The following is a 10,397-nucleotide window of genomic DNA, read 5'->3' as shown; positions in this document are numbered from 1 at the left end:
ATTATACTTGTTACACTTCAGTATTTTACTGAGAGACATTTGTAAATGGCTGTATTCTTTGAGACTGCATGCTTTTCTTATATTATTATTATTATTATTATTATTATTATTATTATTATTATTATTGACTGACATTAATGGAGATATGACTACAGTGCTACTCTTATCTCTTTAACAAACTGAAAAGAAAGCACAAAATTACTAACAAATAAAAAAAGGCAGAAATAGCCTCTAATAGCCTCTTCTCTAATAAAAAGTGTTTAGTCTTTTCCTTTCTTCGAGTTCCTCAGAAGTCCCTTTATCTTCCTTCAGCCAGGGTCTAGATGAGTACCACAGGTAAACTAATTAGATTTACTTGCTTGGAAGTAAGCATGTTGTAGGTATGTCACAATCAATCAACAGAATTGAGCGGAAAACATATATTATATAGGTGTAATCAATTTTTTAAATTTCATGGGGCTTAGACTAGGCTTGGAGAACGAACCATCTTCAAAGCTGAAGGTTTGACAATATTTGATAGTCAACTTTAAATTCGTGTACAAGTCTAAATGACCTTATAATACTGCATCTTTTGTTTTAATTTGCCGTTTTTTTTTTAAACAATCTTGAGTCGATCCCCACTTCACACAAAACGCACACTATGAACAAAAGAAGAGTTTCATTCATTTTTTAAAACCCAATATATACACAGTTTTTAATGAAATAGAAAAACAAGGTAGAAGAAAATAACAACGAAATTTGAGAATTTCGAAGAATTTTAGTCGACGGGGAAAGAGCTGTTAGCACAGCAGTAGGCTAAAAAGCGGCTTCAGAAAGAAATTGCGATTGTTGAGCTTCTCAACCATTGTGATTAGTACCCCTTATGCCAAAGTAATGTCGACCTTTGCAGCAGCGCTGCAGGTGAACTAAGAAAAGAAACGGTTGTCATACTTTGTTTTCCAGTTTGTCGCAACTTTTCTGTGTTTAATAGGGAAAGATAACATTCAAGAGGGCGGTCCACTGGGAAGGTAAACAGTAGGGCTTGATAATATATCATGACATCGACTTGGCTATGCATTGGGCTGTTACAGACGGTAGTTCTGACTTTGGTTATAGGATCGATATGCGTACTAGACTAGTCATACTAGTAAATACGGTACATGATCTGAGGGATGCCTGTATGTGTTGTACTTACATGTAGCTATTGCAGCAGGTAAGGCAGGTGTAATTACTGTCGTGCGTGGTGGGTGCGCGAGTGTGAGAGATCGAGACTTGGGCGCATGATGGGTGCAAAATGGATACGTGACTGTAGGCTGTTTGCCCCTCGTGACTAGAGTACACCCAAACATGTACCTCTGTACTCTGCATGGTGTCCATGAATTTATGTATTTCAAGATATCATTTCATCGTAGCCAGAGGTTGAAATTAAATGCAAATCTTATTCAAAGGTTGAACTTGAATTGTAAATAGGGAAATTATGTTAACTGAATTTCCAGGCATTGGGCACTGCATGGGCCCATTTTACAAATTCAGCTAGTGGAAGAATTATTTTTTAATCACAAGCTTCTCTCTCAACCTAGCCACATGCAGCCATTGATACTAGAATACGTTTGTTTTGAAGTTTTAACTGTTTGATCCATTCTATTTTTAGGCTCTGCAGTCGCAGTTAAGAAACCCTTCCAAGTTCCAGAATACGCAGTATACAGAACACCTGGTACAGCAAAATGGTGGCTGCCATTGCAGATTTTTATGCTGGACGCAGCATATTTGTCATTGGCTTTACAGGGTTTATGGGCAGGGTTCTGGTCGAGAAGCTGCTGAGAAGTTGTTCTGACATAAAGGCAATTTATGTACTTATCAGACCAAAGAATAACCAGGATGTGAGGCAGAGACTTGAAGATGTCTTCAGTTCCAAAGTATGTGATTTGCACTTGTTTTGTAAAAATGCTCTATTGATTTTTATTTTCTTATGTACCTACCCATGTATTGAAATTAAATGAAAAAGAAAGATACAGAGTCTGTTGAAAAATTGGATAACATTATAAGGAATTGTGTAAGTAACAGTATTATGAAAACAATTAAATCCTTATACTTTTGCACCTAGCTGTGCATGTGCATATAGTTTTGGAAATTAAACTATTATTACTCCTTCTGAGATCCATATGATTCGTTCACTCCTTGAAAAAGTAGACCTCCTTCACTGTCAAGACCTCCAGACAGTCTTACTTAAATGTAATATTACTACCTGTGATACTTTCAGCTATTTGACAAGTTGAGAAAAGAGCGTCCAGAGTTCCGCACCAAAGTCATTCCAGTGAATGGAAACATGTTAGAGCCACACCTGGGCATGAGCCAGTCAGATATGACCAGACTTGTTACTGATGTGTCTGTGGTATTTCATGCTGCAGCAACTGCCAACTTTGAGGAACATTTAAAGTAGGTATTTGTCAGTGGCTGTCACATTTTTTTTGTGTTTGAAAAGATCTCAAGGCACACTCAGAGGGTTATACTTTTATGAAGCAAAAAAGTTTTTTTTCCTTTTATGAATAAAAAAAAAATTTTCCTATAAATTTCAACGTCGTAACGACCTAGGGAGAGTAAATACAAAACCTTCCCAAGAATTATGATCCATGAACTCGATTCTAAATGTCTAACTATTAAAATTTTGATTCCCTGGAAGTGAAGGGGGGATATGCTTTGATTTCAAGCCTTGATGATAAGATGTCATTCTGTGAAGATTTGTGTAATTCATCAATGAAATTGTCCTCCACTCTTTGTGCTGGCTCTTTGTGCCCACTTAGTGGGGGCTGCTATCAAACAAATACTTACTGAAATTGAATTGGTGTCTGTTTGCATGACCACAATACATCTGTAGATTGAGAAAGTAATTTGTGAACATCTTAATTTTACCAAATGCAACCTCTCAACAGACCATCCCATCAATACTTGTTCAGGATCTTGTTCTGATAAGATACTACATGGAAGTGTTTATTGATTTTCTACCAGATCAGGAGTGCTGATGAATTTGCATGGTGTGAAAAAACTTGCAGAGCTATGTAAACAGATGTCAAAACTGGAAGTGAGTTTCTTATGAATTACCGTTTTTTATTAGATTTTCTAAATTGAACTTTATCAGTAACTTCAATTGCACATGCTTTGTGATTTCTAGAAATTAAACACTTCCTCTAGACTTTTGTACAAAATGCCTCTGCAGTGTACAAAGTTATTTTACAAAATATTGATACTTGGAAAACCATAGACTGAGAAAATTGCACTTCTGGTATTTGCAGGCCTTAGTTTATGTGTCCACTGTCTTTGCAAATTGTGACAGATCACAGGTGCAGGAAGCAATATATCCACCAGCGCTCCAACCCCAGAAACTGATGGAGGCAGCAGAGTATGTATCAATCTTTCAAAAAGTTCAAGCTTTCTTTGAGTTCTGCAAAGATGCCTTTTAACAGGCATACAAGGGCCTATTTAGAGGGCGTTTGAAGGATTCTAGGCTTGTAGGAATTCTTCTCTGTCTCAACTCTGGTATTTGGTGTGAAATACATACGTTTATATATATTTTTAATATTAAGCCACCGGTTCAAAAAATATTAGACAATGGAACGCTTTCTTATTGAAAGCTTAATTATAAAACTGCATGAAATAAGCCAAGATAGAGAGGATATATACTGAATTTTTTCAAAGTTTAAAATAGCAAAACTGAACTGTGATGTACATGCAAATCTAATAGTAAGCAATCTTAAAGCTTGCTTTGTTTTGATACATACATTTACTCTCTATGACTTGAATACTTTAAAAACTTCAAATATGCACAAGAAAAAAATTGTTTTTTTTTAGATGGATGGATGCTGAAATGATGGAAATTTTGGCTCCTCACCTGATTGGCAAGCGACCAAACACATACACTTATATCAAAGCCATGGTGGAGTATCTTTTAGTGGAGGAGTATGCCAGCCTACCCATTGCCATAATAAGACCCTCTATAGTGGGAGCCTCACTGAGAGAACCCTTTCCTGTATGTTGTATTGCTCACACTCACATTAAAAAAGTTCTAAACTTTTAAATGTCATACAATTAAAAGTAATATCTGTCAGGACAAGTGATTGAGTAATGTGATGTATTGATGTACTTTTTAAAATATCACATTTCAGATTTAATCTGCAGTTTTTTGTGATGGGTAATATTATTCTCAGCAAAAATAGATTCCATCAGCATTTAGCGTAGACTCGCCCTTCAAGAAATCGACGCCTTCAAGAAATCGACGAAAACCGGAAGTGCGTGTTTTTTGCACTGTTTTTCCTGTCATGCCCATCGTAAACACTGTGTTGTCAAGTAAAATGAAGCGTCTGATACAAAGTATCAAACGCGGCATTCACGTGCTTGCTGGCGATGCGTTCAGTACACTTTGTTTACACTGACAAGTCGAGGTCAGAAATGCACAATGTTTTTCTATGTAATTACGCAGTTTCAATTTTGATTAGTGAATTTTCTTTTATCTGCATGGACATTTTCCGAACATTTGTATAAGCCACGAAATATTTCTCATCAGAAAATCACCCAGCAGCTTTCCAAGTACAAGCGAGTGACGTCATGACGCACTTCCGGTTTTCGTCGAGATCTTGAAGGGATTAGCGTTACGGTTTGCTGCACATTTAAAGCGTTCTGTCTCAAAATGTACTCAACTGCTTGGATTGAAATTTACAGAACTTATTCTTCACATGATATCACACATATGTGCTTAATTTGAGAGCTTTAGCTGTTATATGTTTTCTACAGTGCCCATTCAAATTTGAAAAAGAGCTATTTTCCGTCGATTTCTTGAAGGGCAAGTCTAAGTCCTTATTATGCTTGTGTGAGTCTAGATAAAATAGATGAAATTTTTCTTCTCACAAACACTTATAAATTACTGTATGGTCTTTCAGGGGTGGCTTGATAATTTTGATGGACCAACCAATCTTCTTACTAAGGTAGGTATGCTTAGTTATGTCATTCTTATTATTCAAGCATAAAAATGTAGACAGTTTTTATACATCCAGTAGGTGACTTTTATTTTCTTACCACGTATTGATAAACTCTTGACCTACTGAAATTACTTGTAGGTTTCACGCACAATTTATTTTCTGGGTATGTGTAAAGTCACGATTTTCAAAATTCTGAAAACTGCACCTGTTGTATTGCATTTTTAAAAATTATTGATATTTTTATTATTTTGAAGGTTGGCAAGGGTATTTTGAGAAGTATGATGGGAAATGTGAATGGCAAAGCTGACGTTGTTCCCATAGATTTGGTAATAAATCTAATGATAGCCTCAGCGTGGTATACGTCAGTGCACAGGTACATAATGTGTATGTAGGACTATAGTAATACATGTATGCATTGAAAACCAAACTGCATCATACAGTGGAAAATGTGTCATTTCAAAAATTTACTCTTTAAAAGTAAACTTGCAAACCTTTATAAACTAGTGAACTTATTCATGACTAAAACTCCCGAAGCTAAATTAGATCTGAATTGATATAAGAAGCATGACTCATATGGAGTAGCTATAAGGTGATAACAATAAGGAATTGTGGTACGTACTTTGTTTTCACTTTGACTGAAAGTAGGAGAATAAGTGATTGCAAAAGTTCCAGCCATCAGTGATTGTTGTTTTATATTAAAATTTATAATGAATATTACACTAATTTTACAAATTGACTTTTACTTTCAGGCCAAGCAACACCATGGTTTATAACCTCACAACTGGGAACTTGAACAAGGCTACATGGGGACACTGGGGTTGGTAGTTAATAAACACTTCTTCAACTCTGTGTGTCTAGTTAATGAAATTTACCAAAGAGCGTACTTGCTTTTTGTAAAATACATCTTAGACAGTATATGAAATTAGAAGTGCTGTGATTTAGAAATAAATATTTAAGCATCCCAAACATATCATCATTTTGCTTGCATCATACCTAGAGTGCATGTGCCTTTGTTGTAATTCAAGATTTCCAGCTATTTTCTGTGCTAAATGTTTTTCAGAACGCTATGTCCGTGATTACTTCTTGAAGAACCCTCTAGATCATCCACTCAGGGTGCCACGCCTAAGATTCACTACCAGTAGGTAAGAAAATGAAATTTTAATTTGAAATCATATACATTTTAATAACCATACATTTTATCTTGATACCAACTCTCAATCCCACCTTTTCCTTTCATTTAAAAGATGCCAAAAATATGTATCTTAAGTCTTTTTATCAAATTGTTGTTATTGATGTGTTGCAAAATCACAAACTTCCGTTATTTGATACTACAAAAATTGTACCCTTTGTCTTTAAAAGGGTAGGAAGCTGTATTTGAAGATACTGTCTTAATTTGTCCAGGTTCTTCAAGAAGAAAATATCATTTGCATGCTTTTTATTCGTGTATTTAAAGATTAAAAATTTTTTTCCATTTATCTGATTTAGTGTCTGGTTTAGACTAAACCACTGGATTGATCATGATTTGCGAGCTTATGTATTGGACTTTTTCCGGCTGCTGATGGGACGACAACCATGGTAACTGCTTAATGCTTGTATTCGACAATAAGTCAAATTAAACATATCTGATTTTTTAAGAACAATTTTAGAAATCAAAGAAACCAAATTTAAACCTAGAAAACTATTGTAAAAAAAACTCTTTTAATTTCTAGATTAAAAAGCTTATGGATCAATTTATTTTGTATGATAAGCGGGTAGTATCAACAGTAGTCTAAGATAATACGTACTCCATTGAAGATGCTCGCGCACACAAACACTTTCTGAACTTAAACGTTTCATTGATCTGTATTTTGTAAATATTGTTTCTTTGTTTATAAAAATTGCATGATCTCTTATTATTGCTTTTCGTTTTTACAGCAGTGTACAATACAATGAAAGCCAGAAAAAAACATTGAAATCTTTGGATTATTTTACCCTGAATCAGTGGGAATTTTCAAATGACAACTTGGTGATGTTGTGGAACAAAGTGAATAAGGAGGACCAATCGGTAGGTAGTGCCAGAGGTAACTTGTATGTTATTGGTAGGAATTTGAGTGTGCTTAAGGCCGGTGATAGGGTTAAATACGCTTAAAATCGTGTTTTTGAGTTTTTTGTGTGTTTATATTAATCAAAAAAGTATCTAACGTTGGATGTAATAATTTTTATGAATTTGCATCGCAAAATGCGTCTTTTGATGAGTTTTTCAACCGGCACGCGCCCCAGTCAGGCTGACAACTAAGCCACGCCTCTGTTACTAAGGGCCGTTGCCATGAGGGGGTCGGAGCACAGTTAATGAGTTATAAGCCGATTACGTGTGCGGTAATAGGTCATAAGTCTTACATCAGCTTAGCAGCGAAGAAGTCTAGCTAGTACACTATGGGGAAGAGAAAAGTTCGTGTTAAAAGTCCCTTTCCAGAGGAAAGAAGGAAAATTTTGAGAGTAAGGCCTATGCGTGGCGGTTGGGGAAAACCGGCCCTATTTGTTCAGTCGGATGACTGATTTCTGTATACCTAATAAATGGGTGAAAGAGTTAATCGAATCGCCTAAATTAATTGACAAATGAAAGAAAAATCGATAAAAACATAAATAAAAAAAGCTAAAAAAGGATACTTTTAGCCTAGCCTTTAATTTTTGCGATATATATCGTCGAGCGTATCTGCGACACGTTATGAAACCGGAAATGATTGTTGGTCGCCGTTTGCAAAAGGTAAATCTAATGTTGACAAAATAAAATTTTATTCTCCAAGATATGATATCATGGAGCTTGAGAGACACGCGAAAAATTGTGATTTGAATGGCCAAACAAGAGAAATCCAAGCAAAGGTTGACAGCATGATTAAAACAATAAAAATAAAAACGCATGTTAGCGGCTTTGCATTTTGCGATATTTGGAGAAAAACAATTTCAAAATCACTGATCAAGCGGGAAGAAAGAGTTCAAGTGTCCAAAAATGAAAATCACAAAAAGACCCCGAGAATAGTCAAGGCTAGCAGGTAAAAAGCAAATAGGGTCTAAGTGTCATGTGTGTAAAAATAAAATATTTATTCAAAAGCCTTCTCTCAGCCACTTTTACCGCTGAATCTTGTGCAGCTGAGCGTCTCCCCTTTATCTTAGCTGGCATTTTGAGCGAGACCGCTCTGAAGTAATCACTGGATTTTTCCATTGATCTGACGACTACCAAGTGCCGTGCAAAATAATCCTGCAGCGTTACCCGTCAAAAAACTCGTATCAACACAAGTGACGGACACTTGCTCTCGACACAGTTTTATCTGATCACTTTGCCGATAACAAAGAAGGAATCTCTCAGGTAAAATTACTCGATTGCCGAGGAAGAGCCATTGAAACGTTCAAATGCAACTTCACACCTCTTAATTGCGGTTAAACGTAATCGCCTTTGTTAGCGCTTCCTTCTACATATCCTTGACACCCTACTGGGCATCACAAGGCTAGGGCCCTCTCCAGAGCTGTCAATCAAAATGGCGGCACGCTTACATGCCTAACGAGTGGTCGGAAAATGTAACAAAAGCACGATTTTCTGCCCCTTCAAAGCACCCAAACAAAATATTTTTAGACGACAATAAGCAATGGTTCCAGCTGATCGTATAACCGATAACAGGTAAATTTGCCAGCTAAGCATTTGACTAATAAGCCCTGTTAACCAACCTGTGAACGTTTTTGGCTGTTTTAACAGCTTTCTATATTGACGAGATAAGTGAATCGCTGCCAAGTATATCTCACTATCTGAGCAACCGATCGTTACAAAAGTTGCACCTATTGTTGTTAGGAATGTGGACTACAGCATGATATCAGGGGTTTAAGAGAAAATTGTGTTTGAAAGATATCGCCTTTTGAAGTGAATAAGCCATTGAAATATGGGGTAATTTAACGTAAAAGATGATAAAATCAAAAGTAAATAGTTTAAGACAATTCCCTGGTACCGCGCTGAAGTGCTTTCACCCAGCTTTATGAGGCCTTTTGAATCACTTGAATAGCTGTCTTGGTTATAGAGAAAATCCCAATACCGAAAACGGCATTTTTCCCCTCAAATTGGCGCCAGAGCGTCATCCGTTGGACACTGTACTTAATCCCCGTCTTTAATTGGCCTTTTGGGAAGTTTGTTTTAATTTTTTATAAAAACTTATAAGCCCAGGGCTTTGTTTCTATGACTTTGGTCCTTTTACTATCACCGGCCTTAAAAAGAATACATCCTTATATTAAGTAGTTGTCAATAGCTTGTGATGCTGGGATTATAATGTGACAGTAAAATGGCTGTACCTTTTATTTCTGTTTGGTGTATATTATATTGTAGTTAATATTTCATTGGTAAGTGTCTTATGTGTTTTATGTAAACTGTTCCAGAATTTATATAGCATCCATACATTTTATATTGAGCTGAAATATAATTGATAATAGTTGTTCCTTGTATTTGATTTAAAATACTTTCAACAACTATTTTTTAAGGTTTTCAATTTTAATGTAAAGAGCATCAATTGGCCATCTTATGTGGAAAACTACTGTCTTGGCGTGAAGAGGTATTTTTTGAAAGAAGAATTGTCAGGCTTGCCAGGCGCAAGAAGGGCAATGAAAAGGTTTGTTATTGACTGTTATACAAAAAGAATTACAATAGATAGCAAGCATAATGCTTTACAATCACCTTTTAAACCTGGCAGCTTCTCAAGTTTTGTAAACTGTTTTTTTACTTTTGTTTGGTCTTCCAATGATCAAAACATTTAGTACTCTATTTGATTTGTTAGTGCATAAACACTTTCAGAAATCTTGCAATTTCATATATATATTTTTTTTTTGTTTCAGATTACAGTATTCCTGGTTTCTCATAAAAATCACCACATTCATCATAGTGTGGTGCCTCCTGGCTAAGCGTGTGGCTGTTGCTCGGGCTTTATGGCAGAAAGTTATCTTTTTAGCTTTATTTATTTACCAGAAACTTCCAAGCTTTGCCAAGTCACATTGATTTTGTTACTCATTCAAATCATCTGAATTCACATCTTTGTGAGTTTCCATGGTTTATAATGACTGGAAATAATATGGTGCCATTTGTAAATATTTTGAAAGAAGTGTAGATGTTCCTGCAAACTATGAAATCATTCCTTACTTGGTGCACCTTATTAATGTTCAATGCAATGATGCAGCAAAAGTTATTGGCTATTGCTATTACCACCTTGAATATTTTAAAGTAATTTTTGTGAAATTTCAAGTTATGCAGCAAATCCAGATGGAAACTTGAGCCTCAAATACATCACATTATTTTTTTATATGACATATTATTTTCAATTTGAAAGTTTGTTGGAAGGATCATTTGCCGCTCCTTAATAAATTTATTGAGTTTTACAAACCCATGTTTCTTTAATTACTTCAGACATAAAAACTCGGTGGTTCTGGAATTGAAAATTG

The 10,397-nt window shown here is 35.5% G+C and overlaps 1 protein-coding gene across 3 annotated transcripts; it reads left to right on the top strand.

Annotated features, from left to right (window-relative positions):
• Nucleotides 1–836: 836 nt before the first annotated feature.
• LOC106168776 (fatty acyl-CoA reductase 1-like) lies at nucleotides 837–10,251 on the top strand. 3 transcript variants are annotated; one of them, XM_087007002.1, is made up of 14 exons: nucleotides 837–1,007; nucleotides 1,631–1,895; nucleotides 2,240–2,415; nucleotides 2,986–3,058; nucleotides 3,270–3,376; nucleotides 3,826–3,973; nucleotides 4,911–4,955; nucleotides 5,204–5,322; nucleotides 5,699–5,766; nucleotides 6,010–6,091; nucleotides 6,435–6,524; nucleotides 6,864–6,993; nucleotides 9,447–9,574; nucleotides 9,798–10,251. In XM_087007002.1, exons 2-14 carry the CDS (start codon nucleotides 1,704–1,706, stop codon nucleotides 9,955–9,957), a joined length of 1,518 nt encoding a protein of 505 aa, XP_086863128.1. In that variant the 5' UTR covers nucleotides 837–1,007; nucleotides 1,631–1,703; the 3' UTR covers nucleotides 9,958–10,251. The 3 variants fall into 3 exon arrangements, with proteins under 3 accessions (XP_086863128.1, XP_013403407.2, XP_013403408.2); XM_013547953.2 differs by having other exon boundaries at nucleotides 3,826–4,003; XM_013547954.2 differs by lacking the exon at nucleotides 837–1,007 and adding an exon at nucleotides 1,034–1,192 and having other exon boundaries at nucleotides 3,826–4,003.
• Nucleotides 10,252–10,397: the final 146 nt, after the last annotated feature.

Source organism: Lingula anatina, chromosome 1, assembly GCF_051362555.1.
Source record: "Lingula anatina isolate TDL-2025a chromosome 1, LinAna3.0, whole genome shotgun sequence".
NCBI lineage: Eukaryota > Metazoa > Brachiopoda > Lingulata > Lingulida > Lingulidae > Lingula > Lingula anatina.
This window is presented reverse-complemented; position numbering and strand designations above follow the sequence as displayed.